Source organism: Mandrillus leucophaeus, unplaced genomic scaffold (genome assembly GCF_000951045.1).
Source record: "Mandrillus leucophaeus isolate KB7577 unplaced genomic scaffold, Mleu.le_1.0 Scaffold27, whole genome shotgun sequence".
In the NCBI taxonomy this organism is placed as follows: Eukaryota; Metazoa; Chordata; class Mammalia; order Primates; family Cercopithecidae; genus Mandrillus; species Mandrillus leucophaeus.
The window spans coordinates 372,146-388,748 of NW_012102809.1; the positions used below are offsets into that span (position 1 = coordinate 372,146).

The 16,603-nt window shown below is 40.8% G+C and overlaps 1 protein-coding gene and 1 pseudogene across 1 annotated transcript in view; both read right to left on the reverse strand.

Moving 5' to 3' along the window:
- Nucleotides 1-5,056: 5,056 nt before the first annotated feature.
- On the reverse strand, nucleotides 5,057-5,632 carry LOC105542840 (annotated as a pseudogene).
- Nucleotides 5,633-10,003: 4,371 nt separating this feature from the next.
- Nucleotides 10,004-16,603, reverse strand: part of EXOC2 (exocyst complex component 2) — a 212,840-nt gene continuing 206,240 nt past the window's right edge. The window contains exons 27-29 of the mRNA XM_011984536.1: nucleotides 16,459-16,520; nucleotides 13,903-13,962; nucleotides 10,004-11,651 (exon numbers count right to left, since the gene is read on the reverse strand). Coding sequence (XP_011839926.1) covers nucleotides 11,558-11,651; nucleotides 13,903-13,962; nucleotides 16,459-16,520 — 216 coding nt within the window. The 3' untranslated portion in view covers nucleotides 10,004-11,557. The remainder of the gene's footprint in view (nucleotides 11,652-13,902; nucleotides 13,963-16,458; nucleotides 16,521-16,603) is intronic.

A 16,603-nucleotide genomic window follows, 5' to 3' on the forward strand; every position in this document is an offset into this window, starting at 1 on the left:
ATTTTGCGTGATATCAACTTAGCACCATTAACTTTCTTTTCATGAATATTTCTCTAGCAAACATTTTTCTTGGTGGTGGGAGTGGGGTAGGGCTGGCATTCTTTTGCTTTCAATTTTTGAGTCCTTTTATTTAGGATCCAGAAATAGCATGTATTTAGAAATACCATATAGGTGAATTTTTTGGGGGGTGGGATCTAATCTGAGGATCTATTTTATCTGAAAACATTAGTTCATTGCTGTTATTGTGCTAATCCATTAGAAAATATTTTTACCCTCTTAGTTTGAATTTTCTATTCACTGTCCTTTTTGTGTGCTTCACCAATCCCCCTTCCATGTTAGTTACTCCTACTGATTTTTTATTTTAATTCCTCACCAATATACACTGCTTTGAAAGTTTTCTAGTCTACATCTATTCTTTTTTAAAAATTAAAACACAATATTTCATTTTAAAATAATTTGACATAAAAATGTTTCAAAAATAGAATGAAGAATTCCCATATTCCTTCTCCTCTCCCGGCTTCTCCAAATATGAATATCTCAAATAGCCGCAACACAATGATCGAAAGCAGGAAATTAACTTTGATATAATATTATGAGCTGATTTACAGATCTTATCAAAATTTCACCAGTTGGCTCACTGACGTCCTTTTTCTGGTTCGAGATCCAATCCAGGACCACACGTTGCATTTAATTGTCATGTCTCCAATCTGGGGTATTTCCTCAAGTCTCTATCTTCTGTGACCTTGATAATTCTGAAGCATATTGGTCGGGTATTTTGTAGAATGTGCCTCAATCTGTGTAGTGTTTTTTGGGATTAAATTCAAGTTATGAGCATCACTTCTCTGGTATTTTTGCCAAAAAGGTAAGTTAACACTGCTTGTTCTAGAAGAGTGAAATATCAGCAAATTGGAGATGTCTCAGGTCCAATCTGCTTTTTCCTCCAGACACTAGGCTCACCACATCCTGTCCTCCTATTCAAACTTCCTAATTCATGGCAGGAGGAGACTTAGATCCAGGAGGCCTGACAGCTTCAAGAGGTAGTCCTAGACTGTGATGGCCACAGGTCAAGAGCAGACCTGCGACAGCTGCCAGGTGCAGCAGAGTGTGCCGCCTCTCCAGACCTGGTCTGGAGAGCATCTCATTATGTCCAGCACTGCCTACAGGGAACAAGGGGCTTCTTTACTCCCTTTGAAGTGTAGGGTTTTAGTGTCGTGCTTCCTCCTGAACCTTAAAACCATTTTCTTAACTGTCACTTTAAGAATCCAAGTAACTTCAAGAAAGAAAGCTGATTTAAAGACAGCAAAGAGGTAAATCAAGGATGGGTCCTAATGGCAGTCTTACCAGAACTTATTTTCATCAGGAAACAATTTGGCTTTGCTGAGTGCCTGATTAAGTCTTAAAAATAATGCAGATGGCCAGGTGTGGTGGCTCATACCTGTTATTCCAGCACTTTGGGAGGCCGAGGTGGGTGGATCACGAGGTCAGGAGTTTGAGACCAGCCTGGACAATATGGTGAAACCCCATCTCTACTAAAAATACATAAATTAGCTGGCCGTGGTGCTGCATGCCTGTAATCCCAGCTACTTGGGAGGCTGAGGCAGGAGAATTGCTTGAACTCAGGAAGCAAAGGTTGCAGTGAGCTGAGGTTGTGCCACCGCACTCCAGCCTGGGTGACAGAGCAAGACTTTGTCTCAAAAAAAAAAAAAAAAAAAAAAGACAACTCATGTGGGGAAACAGACCCACAGAACAAGGACAATGATTATCCAAAGGCCTCAGGAGACAGTCAAACAGATAACAAGCTTGGGACCTGTAACTTCTGGTTTGCAGAGTCTGAAACTCTTGCTTGATGCAGAACAACCCTGTTTCTGTGAGTTGTATCTGTGCCCATGGGATCCATTCCTCAAGTGTTAAAACAGAATGCAAAGTAATCGATGTTACAGACTGTGAAAATAAGTAGTTGGAGAAGTGATCACAGCCTTTAAGGCTTCATGTACTCATATGCTCAGCATGTTTACTGAGCAATGGCCAGAACACGCTTATTTTTAAAAATTCCATGATTACTCCTCTTCTACTTCTGCAAGTACCATTTTAGAGCACTTTGTGTATCATGTAAGTCCAACCACCCTTATTACACACAAGGAAACAGATGCAGCCAAAGGCCACATGACTTTGCCAGCACTGCACAGAGCTGATGACAACTGAAACGAGAAACCAGCGCAGTGTCTTTTGATCTCATTTTCTCTATTGCTTATGCATTTTTCTATTTCCTTGACTTCTGCCCTTTCCTTTATGATTTCTTTCATTCTGCTAACTTGGGGTGGGGGTTGAATTTGTTCTTCTTTGTTAAGATCTTAAGATGGAACCTTAGATCACTGAATGTAGATCTGTTTTATTTTCTAACATAGCATAAAATATTACAAATCGTTTCCCCTAAGCACCCTATAGTTGCATCCCTCAGATTTTGATATGTTTTATTTAACTTCATTCAGTTCAAATATTTTCTAATTTCTCTGTTGTTTTCCTCTTTGATTCCTGGGGTATTTGGAAGTGCACTGTTTAACTTCCAAATATTTAGGGCTTTTCTTGATATTTTATTGTTATTGATTTTCAGCTTAATTCCACTGTGGTCAGAGAACTAACTGCATAATTTGAAAATTTTAATTTTCTTTGAGGTTTGTTTCATGACACAGCATATCAATCATTATTCAGATCTTCTATGTCTTTGATGATTTTCTCCATCTAGTTCTATCAACTGCTAAGAGGAGCTCAAAACTTGCAATCTGAGAATGATGACACTGCCTAGTTTTCCTTTAATCCTGTCAATTTTGTCTTACGTATTTTAATGATCTGCATGGTTTGTTATTAGATACATACGTGATTGTTATATCTTTCTGAGTGACCATTTTATAGTTATGAAAAGTCCTTATCTGTTATGACGTTTTATCTTAAAATCTCCATTACCTTATATTGATATGGAAACTCCAACCTTCTTTATGCTATTTGCATAGTGTATTTTTTTTTTCCATCCAGTTCCTTTCAACCTATCTGTGCCATTTTAAAATATAAAGTTCATCTCTTGTATACAGCATATAGTTGGGCCATGCTTCTTTATTCATCCTGACAACCTCTGCCTTTTAATTGAAATTCTTAATCCATTAATGTTTAATGAAATTATTGCTATGGTTGTGTTTGGACATACCATTCTGTTGTTTTCTATCTGTTCTCTGTTCTTCCTTTTATGCCTTTTCAAAATTACACGACTATTTTAAAAACAATTATAATTTTCGGATTGGCTTTTTAGCTCTATGCCTCCACATTATTGTTTCAGTGATTGTCCTGGGGACAACAACATAAATCCTTAACTTTTCAGTCGCTTTACATTTAATATATTACCACTGCATGTAAAATGTAGAAATCATGCAACAATATAGGTCCATTTCCTCCTTTCCCTTATTTTACATCTGTATAGGCTATGAACGCACAGGATGATGCTATACTACTTTAAACAGTCATATGTAAGTACCTCATGCCAACTGATTGAGCGGCTGGAGCTCACAGTCATATATATTATCAAATCTTCGAGGAAAAAAAGCAAAAAGAAAGAATTCTGTATTTACCCATTGGTTTACCATCTCTAATGCTCTTCATTGCTTTCTGAGTATCTGCACTTCCATCAGATACCATTTCCTTTTCGTTTGAAGACCTTCGTTTAGCGTTTCTTATAGTGCAGGTCTGTTGACAACAAACTCTCTTAGTTTTCTTTTATCTAAAAATGTCTTTATTTACCTGAAAGAATATCTTCACTTAGAAGGGAAGAACTCTGGATTGACAGCTTTTTTCTTCCATCACTTTAAAGATGCCTATTTCACTGTCTCTGGCCTCCATAATTTCTGATTTTAAGCCAGAAGTTGAGTCCAGTGTTCTTCTCCTGTATGTAGTAGGTGGTCTCAACTGCTGCTAACTAGACCTGTTTTTTAGCTTTGGCTTTAACAGTTTGTGGCAGTGTGGCATTTTTTGTCTTTATCTTTTTTGCTGTTTGTTGAGCATCATGAATCTGTAAATTTGCATCTGCCATAAATTTGGGAAATCGCCAGCCATTATTTCTTCAAATATTTCTTCCTGCCTGATTCTCTCTTTGCTTGCCTTCTAGGACCACCATTATCCATGTGTTAAGACCATTTGATTATATCGAACAGGTCTCTGCAAAACTTGCCCAAACATTTCCCTCTCTATTCTTCATACTGAATAATATCCACTGATTTATCTTCAAGTTCCTCAGTTATCATCACTGTGCTATTTAAGCCCAGTCAGTAGTTTTCTTTTATTTCAGAAATTATGTTTTGGTTCTAAATTTTTCATTTTAAAAATTGTTTCTATGTCTCTGCTTTCTCCTATTAAATTGTTGCTAACATATTTTATTTTACTTCATTGTGGATAATTAGTTATAAGTGCATTAAAACCTTTGATAATTCGAACGTTTAGATAATCTCAGGGTTGGACTCAGTTGATTTTCTATTCTTTTGAAAATGTGTTCCATCTTCCTTGTTCTTCATACCTCAGGTAATTTTGGATTTTATCCCTGACATTATGAAGAACAAATTGTGGATAAACTGGATCTTGTTTTCTTTTCTTTTTTATTTAGCAAGTAATTATCTGGCTTGGACTTGAACTGCAAACTCTGTTTTCTCCAGTGTTTCTTGAGTGGTAGCTTTAATCTCAGTTAAAATCTTTGTCTTCGGCCTAAGTTGGCTCATGCAAGTGTTCAGGGGCCAGCCAGTGATTTTTTTATTTTTATTTTTTAGTTTACTAAATGCCCTGTTTGTTCTGTGAACAAGGCTCAGAAATGTATAGACAGAATTTGTAGGTTGAGAAATCTGTGTAGTTGTGACTTCACAACTATACTTCACAAAAGCAGTAATGACAGCGGCTTCTGAACACATTAACCTACCATTGTTTGGTTTAAAGCGAACACAGTGAGAATAGTTCCTAGCGGTATCTAAGTGATCATCACAGTTTGCTGCTCTAGTCTTTTTTTTTTTTTTTTTTTTTTGCTGCTCTAGTCTTTAAGAACGAGTGGAGTCTTCACTTGAGCCACCACCTCCTTGCTGCTCAGGGCTTCAACAATCACAAGTGCAAACGCGAAGCTGGTCCCAGGCGCCCCGGCTCGTAAGAATCAGGTCATCCTTTTCTACATAATTCTCATACTAGGTGTAATTACCTCCACTCATCATTTTTGTCTTCAGCAAGCAGTAACTTCGGAAGTGAAGTAACTTTATTTTCAAAAGCCTGTGTCATGAGCCTACAGAGCAGTGGGACCTGCACAAAAGGTGGCTATCAGGCCCTTCCGGTTTTCCTGCTCCTTCAGTATCTCCTTCATGGCAGCAGACTCAGATAAATTCTGTGAATCCAGATTACCTCCTGGTAGAACCATCGTGTCATATGGTCCCTCTTTTTTTGCATCTTCAAGACTGGCATCAGGAGAAATGACAACATCATGGCTACACTGTACTGGGTCTTTCCCAGCCAGACCTACAATGGTGACCTCAATCCCAGCTCACCTCATGACATCTACAGGGATGACTGTCTCCTCTGCTCCTTTAGCCAGGGTGAGCAGACCTCTTTTGGAAGCCATTTTGATGTTACATGTTTTAAAGGCGCACATCAGGCTGCAATTTTGGCAGAATTCAAGGATTTTTTTCTGGTTTTTTCTTTTCTGAAATCCTCCTTCTCTCTCCAGTAGCTGCAATTTCCTGGATACAATCTTTTGGTTTCTTGGAGCAGAGGGGCACAGAGGATTCAAAAAAATAATTCAAGAAAACTTCCCAGAATCGACAGATTTTAGACTCATCACCAGAAACAAAAGGTCATCACACCCAGAACATTAAGAGCTTTCAGAAAAGTAAGAAAAGATAATTTATAGAGAGAAGCAGGTGAAGAGACACTGGAGGACAACAGCACAAAAGCCTCCGAATTCTGAGGAAAAATGATTTCCAACGTAGAATTCTATACTCAAGAAGCTATCAGTAAAGATTTTCTGCAGATAGTCAAAGTCTCAAAATATTTACCTCCAATATACTATTTTCTCAAGAAGCCACTACAGGGTGAGTTTTATCACGTGAGGGCCCAAACCAAAAAAGAAGACATGGGGTATAGAAGCAGCTGATCCAATCCAGGCAAAGGGAACTTCCACGTTGGTGATTACAAAAGGAGATGCCAAGTATGATGTCGACCCAGCAGGCATCCAGCCTAGACTAGGACAGGCTAGAAATCTGTAGGGAAGTTGTTCAAGAAGACAAACTTGGTAAAATGTCTACATTTGAATATATTGCAAGGACATTTGAACTTGGATGGAGGATATTTTGAGATGTGCGAAAATGATTACAATACATAAAAAGATACAAAAAATACAGTAAGAAAAGAATATAGGGTATGGCTGGCTTAGAACTGCATGACGTCTACACAGGCCTCATAATGCGAGCACTGGATGCTGGTCTAATCAGAAAGAACACACTGAGAAGACGGGTTAAGGGAATATGTGTGTGGTAGAGAGGATGAAAGAGAAGAGAGCTGAATTTTCATATTCTATTGTAGGAAGATGATAGAGCTCAAAACCCCAGAATTAAGAAGTGGCAATACAAACCTGTGAAGGTGGGGACCACAAGGTAAATACCAAAAGACTCAGAGCGGCTAGGAGAATGGAAAGTGATGGCGGCTAGGAGAACGGAAGTGGATGGTGGCTAGAACAGAAGCGGATGGCGGCTAGAACGGAAGTGGATGGCGGCTAGGAGAACAGAAGTGGATGACGGCTAGGAGAATGGAAAGTGATGGCGGCTAGGAGAACGGAAGTGGATGGCGGCTAGGAGAATGGAAAGTGATGGCGGCTAGGAGAATGGAAAGAGAGGGCGGCTAGGAGAATGGAAAGTGATGGCGGCTAGAACAGAAGTGGATGACTTTAGGGAGCAAGCAAAGGAAGGAGACACAGGGGTTGATCATTTTCATAATCAGCTCTGCGGAGCCATTTGACTTTTTATGTATTTGATTAAAAAATAATCTGACACATTTGCTAACGTTATTTCATCAACAGCCCTCAACGGTATTTCCTAAGGGGCTATTTGGCACCAGCTCCTGGGCTAGCACTGCAGTCCCATCCCCAGGCTCCCTGATGGCTGAAGCTGCGGCTCACAGAAGGGCTTGGAGGTCAGTTGAGAGCAGGGCACAGGAAGAATGGCAGAGCAGAAAACAATTCCAAGGTCATCTGACATGTGCATCTACCCAGGCGAGGCCTGGTTTCAGGAGCCTGTATTGTCTAGGTAGAGAAACACAGTAAGCAGGAGAAAAGAAAGGGCTGGGTATAAATATTTTATAAGACAGTCCAATAGGCAAAGAAGCAGGGGCAGCAAGAATTGATCAGGCACCCAGGGAAGTTAATTTTTTTTTTTTTTTTTTTGAGATGGAGTCCCGCTCTGTAGCCCAGGCTGAAGTGCAGTGGCGTGATCTCGGCTCACTGCAAGCTCCGCCTCCTGGGTTTGTGCCATTCTCCTGCCTCAGCCTCCCGAGTAGCTGGGACCATAGGTGCCACCACCACGCCTGGCTAGTTTTTTGTATTTTTTAGTAGAGACGGGGTTTCACCGTGTTGGCCAGGATGATCTCCATCTCCTGACCTTGGGACCTCGGCCTCCCAAAGTGTTGCGATTACAGGCATGAGCCACCGTGCCCAGCCAGGAATAGAATTTAATAAGAAAGGTAGCAGAGAAGAGATCTTTAAAAAATAGTTTCACTTTTGTCCTTGAGGCCAGGATACTCTGTGATCTTCGAGGAGGAGGTTAGTTCTTGTCAGTTAAGAGAATGGGTTCACAGTATTATGTTTCTCTGATTCCTTCCTTATCATTCTCTACTTGGTCATTTCTGGTTTTCCAAATGCTAAGTTTAGCAACCATTTCTCAGTACTTACCCTTTTGACATCTGCACTATTTGACCTTGCTGAAAATCTCTTTATTCTTATTATAATACTTGCTGTTCCCTTGATTTCTGTGACCTCATGACCCCATTCTTTCCAGGTTTTCCTCTTACTCTGTGATGAGTTCTTCTGGGGCCTTCTTTGACGGTTAGAATTCAGGCAGTGGTCTTGGTTCTCAGGGATTTGTGTCTGGCTAGAGGGTTTGTGGGAAGGTGGTACAAGAATCTTTTTTTAAACATGTGAAGAGATAATAATGATAACAACCATGAAAATATCAACAATGAGCACAAGAATAAAACCAGTGGGTTCCAGTCATGGTAAAACACTGTTGAAGGCACAAGACAAGCTTAAGTGTCCAGTTTGTCTAGGATTTTATGTGCCTAGACAGGAGAAAGACACTCTGATATCCCATTGCCTTTCATTAGCCAAACTGCAAACAAGTTACCCAAAGACCCAGGTCTTGTCCAGAAGATGTTTATTGTTATGTATTTCTAACCTGGGCAGGTACAAAAGGCTTTCCAGTCATAGATGGACTAAACCTCAGTGCAATCAATCCTCCTGTGGGGAAGCAGAAATGAGATGAGATCAGCACACAAAAAACACAATGGCCCTGTGTACAGTGATATCCGCCTGTGTTTACAGCGAAGCTAAAATAATTACAGCTGCTGCTCTAATTGAGGTGTGATACATTAAATATACCTTTCAGAGCAGTTCACAAATCTATACGAAAATCTTTACAACAGAACAGATACATGTTTAGTGACAAAAATGTATGCAAGTTCAGTGTATGCATAATTATTTTATGATTACATAAAATATATGACTTTATTTCAGAAACCTAATCTTGATGTAAAAACTAGTTAAAATTTGTAACTTTTCTGAAAACATATTACACAACACTTTTATGCAACTAATAGCAGAATATCCCATAGCACGTGATCAAAACAGAAAAAAACACCACCACCTTGTACCAAATCCAGAATAAAAATATAATCTTTTCTATTTCTTCCCTTTAAAAAAATCTATATGCAAAGATGACAGAGACAGGAGAATGAGTCAGAGTGCTGGGCCTAAGGCAATGATACTTGTTTTGCAATGCCCAAATCATTTCTAGAACATGCCACTTTCATGGTACATTGATATAGAAAGTCTTAGTAAAACCAATTATTTCTAATAGCTCTTTACCATTTCAAGTGAGGCCAACTTAGCTAACTCACATGAAGCCATGCCGGCCCACAAAGAACACGGATGTGCTAAAAACGAAATGCCATCAGAGCATTAAAGTACACTGAACTCCCTCATTTGTTTTCTCAGCTGCCTCGTTAACTTGCTCCAGGGCCTGGTTTATCTCTCAGCTTTCATCTAACTTATTTCATATTCATCCATCTCCTCTTACCCACTAAACCAGTGTTCTGTAACTCAAGTAGCTCTTGAAATCCCCCTTTCTTCCAAGAAGTCCCCCCTGACTTGTTGGAATAGTAGTCCTTGAACTCCCTCATTTGGGTATGGGGTTTTTATGCCTTTACCTTCCACTTGGAGCCATAAAAGCACTACCGGTTCCCTTGTTGCTAATGTTTATTAGCCTCTGGAATTGATGAACTTTCTCTGAGTTGTGACCCAGGTGGATGGATGTCAGAAAGCACGTCCGGCCGGAAGGAACTGCTGAGCAGCGGTGAAGTCAAGGACATATGGAGCCAGAGAGTGAACATGAGTCCTGCCACTTATCCTCCTTGCAGTCTTAGAGAAGTCACCAACCTCTCTCTGAGCCCCGATTCCTTCCTCTGCTAAACGGACATGGCAGTAACCTAGCCCACGTGTCACAAGGCTGTTGTGAGGATTAAACAAGACACTTCATGGTGTGCCTCACACGTGGTAAGTCCCCGCAAACAGAATTAGCAGGACCTGACAAACGGTTTCTGACAACGTGTCTGCCAATACAGGGTTAACCAGAACGTAAGTATTTGGAGTGTTAACAGTAGAAATATAAAAGGTTATACAGCAAATGAAAATGTTGAAGTAAAGACACTTGGAGAAAAACAGTCAAGCAAATTACAACTTAGATTAAAGGCAGATTCTCTATTGGCTGAATGTGCTGCACTAGATATTTAAAACAACACAAACATTCATGGTCGCAGTTTTTAAATTTAGCTCATAGTTGAGTTATATACAACAGTTAACAGACTTAGGAAAGACAATATTCTGTGTGTTTCTTAACAGCTTTATCAAGCACATTTGTAAAAGATCGAACTTTTATTTCCAGTTACTATGATTTCCCCATACACCAAATGAACCAACACATTCATTTATTTTAAATAATGGAAACTGTACATGGCTACACTGTGCTCTAAAATTACTTGCATTAATGAGGACATTAATTTTAGCATTTAAAAAAGGAGACTTCAAAATAACCTTAGACAATTTTGAAAACCCAGACAAGCCGACTACAAGTAGCGAATTCCTCAGTTTTCAGATGCAATGGTGTGATGACGTTGGGCGGGCGGCTGACTGTGAGAGGAGTCACGGTGACCTGAATCTGTTCTAGTAAAACAAGTCAGCAGTGAACGTGGGGCAAGTGCACGTGGCTGGTCTACAGCTCCCACTGCCTGGTGACCAAGGAGCATCCTGAAGTTTCCGAGAAGAGACTGTGTGAGAGCAGCATTCTTCCAGCTACTGAGCAAGATCCTTTGCCGGGTAAGAGATGGCAGAAAGAAAGTCACCTGCTGAAGGAGGGGGCAACGGTGGGCAGGGAGTCGGCCGTCCACGGGGAGCCTGGTCTTTCCTTTAGGGGACCCTGAAGTCTGCGGCTGCCCCGCCAACACCTGTGAGTGTAACCCAGTGACCGGCACTCACACCCCATCACAGACAATACACAGGGCCTCAGGGACTGCAACACGTGGACATGAAGTGACACACATCAAATTAAGAGTGAGTGAGAATGAAAAAAGCTAGTGCTTAGTCCTGTGAAAAATAAAAATCAGATAGCGAAATGCCAAGTTAAATCACAGACACCTGGACCACAAATAATCTACCCCAGTTGTAATATTTATTTTAATGGAGACCACAAATTTTTCCAAAAATCTGCTTGAATTAGAAAACTTAAGGCCATTTATATGAAATAAGGGTTTTAAGCACAGCTGCACAGGTTAGGACAGTAAGAGCTCCAAAGATGTCTACATAGAACTTTCCAAATCTCCTCTTATCAATCAGTCTCTCCATGTGTCGCGGGAGCTGCCTGCACTTTCGTGAATGGGACACTGAGAAATGCTTCAATATGTACCACGCCATTCCAGAACATTCCCTCCAGAAGCAGCTCTTCCTGCTGCACTCAACCTTCTGCTGAGATGCAAAGTATATTTTAAAACGTATTTTAAGTCATACAGGATCTGATCTAGTAAGAATGGCAAAACAAATACTTCTTGGGCATTTCAAATGAGGTCATTTTAGTTGAAATGTATACCAACAATTTTCGAAATCAGAGGAAGGAAAAAAGAGAGAGATGGCAAACCCAATGTTTAATACAGCAAATACCTTTAGGGTACTTAGAAAGTGAACAGCCTTATTACTTGTTATTTTCCTGGACTTCCTTTATTTGGCAGGTATTTATGTTTTCATCATGGTTGAAGAAGCTGCTTGGAAACAGGTGAGCTGCAAGTGCATGCTACTCTTGAACTTGTTCAGGAGCTCTTCCAGTAACCTGGAGGAAGGAGACACTTGTTTTACAGCCTGACAGATGGGGTGGCCTAGCAACACAAGAAAACACCAGGGGAGCCAGCTGCCTGGCTCTGCCTATGCTTGCTGTGTTGAGAAGGCAGCTGGAAAGTTCTACCTGTGGATCCTTAACTCAGCAAAAGAAACACATCAATCAAAAAAGTTGGTCAAATAGGATATACTGATACATGTATTTACGTTTGTATAGAAACATCTCCTTCCTATCCCCTCCCAAGATTAATTAGATTCCTCCCTAAAACAGACTGATGCTTGGGCCTATTCTTTTTAGAAATTCAACTCTAAAATAATTTACACACCTTCAAATTCACTTTTTGTTAAATGGTTCTATGAACATTGGCAAACCCATACCGGAGTGTAGCAGGCCACAGCACGGGGCACCGCTGCACTCTCTCCCCTGCTGCCACTCCAGTCAGGCTCTCCCCTAACCCCATCCCCCAGCAGCCACTGGTGACTTTCCCTTCCTCTCATTTTGCATTTTGTCTTTAACAGCTAGTGGTGAGTGGGGAGCGAAAGCAGTGGGTTAATCACCAGGGCAAGCAGGGTTAGGGCTAATTCCACTAGGCAAATCGCTTTGCTACCTGATATCTCAATCTGTTTCCCCAACTGATCTGATATAGTCATCTAATTTCTTTTTCTTTTTCTTTTTTTTGAGATGGAGTTTTGCCCTTGTCACCTAGGCTGGAGTGCAGTGGCACGATCTCGGCTCACTGCAACCTCCACCTCCTGGGTTCAAGCTATTCTCCCGCCCCAGTCTCCTGAGTAGCTGAAATTACAGGTGCACGCCATCACGCCTGGCTAATTTTCCTATTTTTAGTAGAGACGGGGTTTTACCATGTTGGCCAGAATGGTCTTGATTTCCTGAAGTTGTGATCCGCCCACCTTGGACTCCCAAAGTGCTGGGATTACAGGCATGAGCCACCAAGCCTGGCCCTAGTCATCTAATTTTAAAGCTAGAAAGGATCTTAGAGTTTTCCTGGTTTGGATGAAGCAACCAAGAAGTGGGTTTAACAGTACTGAGGTCAAGAGACTATTTCACGTTTAACAGTGCTCGGTATTAGAATACTATTCCCACAGCAAACCTAAAATACAGTCCTGACCTGGGGCTACTTCAGGGTGTGTACTGTTCTTGACTCTCGAACACACTACCTTTTGAGCCCTGTTCCACATATGAAACGTAACAGTGATTGTTTTAATCTTTTATCATATTTATTTTAAAGAAATGAACAGGGTTTGGAACCAATTCAAATAGAGGCTGGAAGTTAGTGAGCGAAAGCAGCAGCAGGAAAAAGGAAGAAAGGGCTGACTGTGCAGGCACTGTCCGCACGGCTGCCATGTGCCCACGTGGGACGCGCACAGCAGGGGCGATGCGGGGACTGCAGGGTGGAAGGGCTGGTCTGCTGCCCGCTCTGTGCGTCAGTGCCATGTGACAGCTTCCCCCCATCGCCCAGCCCATGTGCTCTCTCTGCGCTGCACTGAGTCTGCTCTGCGTTCACGGTGCCAGCATTTCACAGTCAGTGCACCACACACGCCTGTCCATGGACCCAGCAGCCACGTGCGGAGGGCGTGGTAAAGGAGTTACTGCAGAGTTTCTGCTGCCTCAGTGCGGGGGAGCCTCGATATTTGCGAAATTTACCTGGCCTAGATTTTTCTCTTAGGTCTGTTTCCTGTTCTATGGGTAGTAAAGTTTGAAGTCAGGTTGAGATCATCAGTGTGGTCTAAGGAAATATATACGTATATATAAAACTTTATTATGCCATATGTGCACATCTACTCTTTCATAACATTTTATATTTTATAGAACACAAAATGAACACTACTGAATTACTCAAAGATAAAAAAATCACTGACTCCTGCATTTTACTATGCGATCTTCTTTCTTCCATTACTTCTTAAGGATGTATGCTACTAATACAGTTTACTGAATAAGTCATAGTGAGCTTTCTTAAGATATTTTCTGTACCAGTCACTTGAAACGAGAGCCAACTTCTAAATTATCCTCAACCCAGAAGAAAGGTCTTACCTTATTCTGTCACTCGGAAGACATGCAAGTTACAGTGACGAGATGGACCTACTAACGGCTCTTATTCGTATTCTTATTTGGATTCTGCTCTTCCTAGAATCTAAATCATTATTATTCCTTTTTAAAAGGTACTTTAGGTAACAAAACCTTGCTGAACACATGCAACTGGCTCCTGAGAACAGCACACAGGACTTACTTTTTATCTGCTCCACTGGAGAGCTGGGGCAGGGCTTCCAAGGCCTGCTTAAAACTTGACCTGGAACACAAACAGCCACACTGAAGTTGAAGCCTTGCATAGGAGAACTGCTGACAAATTCTTTTTTTTAATTTATTTATTATTATTATACTTTAAGTTGTAGGGTACATGTGCATAACGTGCAGGTTTGTTACATATGTATACTTGTGCCATGTTGGTGTGCTGCACCCATCAACTCGTCATTTACATCAGGTATAACTCCCAATGCAATCCCTCCCCTCTCCCCCCTCCCCATGATAGGCCCCAGTGTGTGATGTTCCCCTTCCTGAGTCCAAGTGATCCCATTGTTCAGTTCCCACCTATGAGTGAGAACATGCGGTGTTTGGTTTTCTGTTCTTGTGATAGTTTGGCTTCTCAATAATTAAGGGATGCTTAAGAATTTGTCTTGGTAGACTCCAAGACAAATTCTTAAGCATCCCTTAATTACTGAGAAGCCAATAAAAGCCAGTGAAGCAAGGAAATACGAGAAAAAGTAAAAGTGAAAAACAATAGAAAAAGTAAAAGTAAAAGTGAAGGTGCAGCTACCAGGTGGAGGCTTTGTAGCAGCAGGGTCAGAAAAGCTCAAGTAGGAAATGAAACGCAACCTGAAAAGCTAAAGGAAAAACAGATCTTCTTTTAGAGGATGCTGCTGGTGACAGAGGAGAGCTTAATGTGAACATGTTTAATTTAAAAGGAGTCTTTTCAAAACAAACAACTGCAGATGGAGTAACTGGTAAGAAAGGAAAGAAACTAAGAAATGAAAGATGACACACAGCGGGGTGTTTACAGTATTTGGCACGCACGGGGCCTGATCTACAGCCAATGTCTTGTAATACTTAAATACAGCCTACTTAAAACTTGTTGAAAAATGGAGAGTTATATAGATGCTTTAAAAATTCAACATGATTTCCTTACACGAAGAAGGTAAAAGGAAAGAATTTTTAAAAAGACAACTTTGGGATGTTTAGCTTTTACAAGGAGAAAGTATTAGAAAAATTATCAAACCAAATGAAAAGCATCATAGGGGAGACTGTTTGGGAATAACTTGTGCCATTCACAAAGGAACAGTTCTTAACTTTTACCTCTTCTTTTATGATTGGTTGAGGTGAAGAAATAAATGTAATTATTCTTGACTTTAGGGAGTCATTACTTCTATATTGTAAAAACATCCTCCTCAATCTACCAGGAAGTGAGTTTTTGAGCAGTATTCCTCAAATCGGGGCAAGTGTCACAGCAACAGACAGGAAGACTGAAAAGTTCCAACAGAGTCATAAAACCTGGTGCTGGGCATCTCCAGCTGCTCCCGGGAGGGCGCGGTGGGGGCGGGGACGGGCGGCTGGGTGCACTCAGGTCCCTCCCCACATTCAGCGGGCTCTTTCCTGGTGTGGAAACCACTGCCTCTACCTCCACCATCAGCTTGTTTCTTACGAACCTCTTTTTGATTAATTGAAAGAAAAGTGATGGAATTGTTTTGACAGTATGACAATAATGATAAACACTGTACCACCCGTTATTGGCAGGGTACTGAAAATTAAAAAGTGACTTGGCACATTTTCTCATTTAATCCCCTCAAAAGCTTGCCTAGAATATTTTAATCTTCCTCTACAGATGAGTACCTTATACTCTGTAAAACTAAGTCAGCAGGAAGAAAGAGTAGGCATTTACATGAAGTGCGCACACATCCAACACGGGCTGGGTGCTTTCCATCCTGTTAGCATGTTGTGCAGACAAACAATGGCTGGGAAAAGGTGTGGCTAAACAATGAACATGGAGGCCCGCTAAAAATGGCTTCTGGTGAGCTGTGACGACGGGAATGAAAGGCTAACTTCATGTGTTAGGAAAAAATGGAAAAAGTCTTTTCAGTCGCAAAGCTGACAGTAAGAATGACAGCAAGCCATGTTATCAGATGCTGGAAATGAGTGAGTAAGCATATTACAGTGTCCTCAAACATTCCATTTGCATACTACTTGGCCTCTCGGGGACATCAACGTATCACCCAGTATTTCCTAGGTAATGCTGCCCGTGTAGTAAACAACCTTGCACAGGCAAACAGTAGTTCTGTTTCACTTCACCTACTGAAATTTCAATGGTAGGAAATCCTGACTTTCATTCAAAACAGCTAAAAATTATCATCAAATTTCCACTACAAAATTTTGCAGAGAAACCACAAGGCTTCCTCATACTGATATTTACAGCACTCGAGCTGCCCTTCAGAGTCTGCTATGAATAGACTAAGACTCAGTTCTTATCCTCTTTTGCTTTAGGAAGTATGTCACACTCTGCTGTATTATTTTTAAGACTAAGATTTATTTGTCAGTAGTAAATGAAAAACAAAATATATTAAACCCCTTTCCTTTACATTGTGTTACAAAGAAGTGGCCTTGACATAAACTTGATCACATCACAAATTGATGAGCATGTGCTCTGATCAGTCATCTTTACAGAGAATAGAATTCACCAGTAAGACAATCTGTATTTTCAATAGAGCACTCAGAACTAAAGAACACTGCAACTTACTTGCTTTCGGGTGTCAGGTAAACAGCCACAGTGTCCCTCAAAGCACAGATTTCAAGTCTTGCCTGAAAATGAGAAAAAGACAAAGTGACAACAGGAAAATTTATATTATCAAATATAAACAAGTACTGAGGTGAGGGGTCTCCGG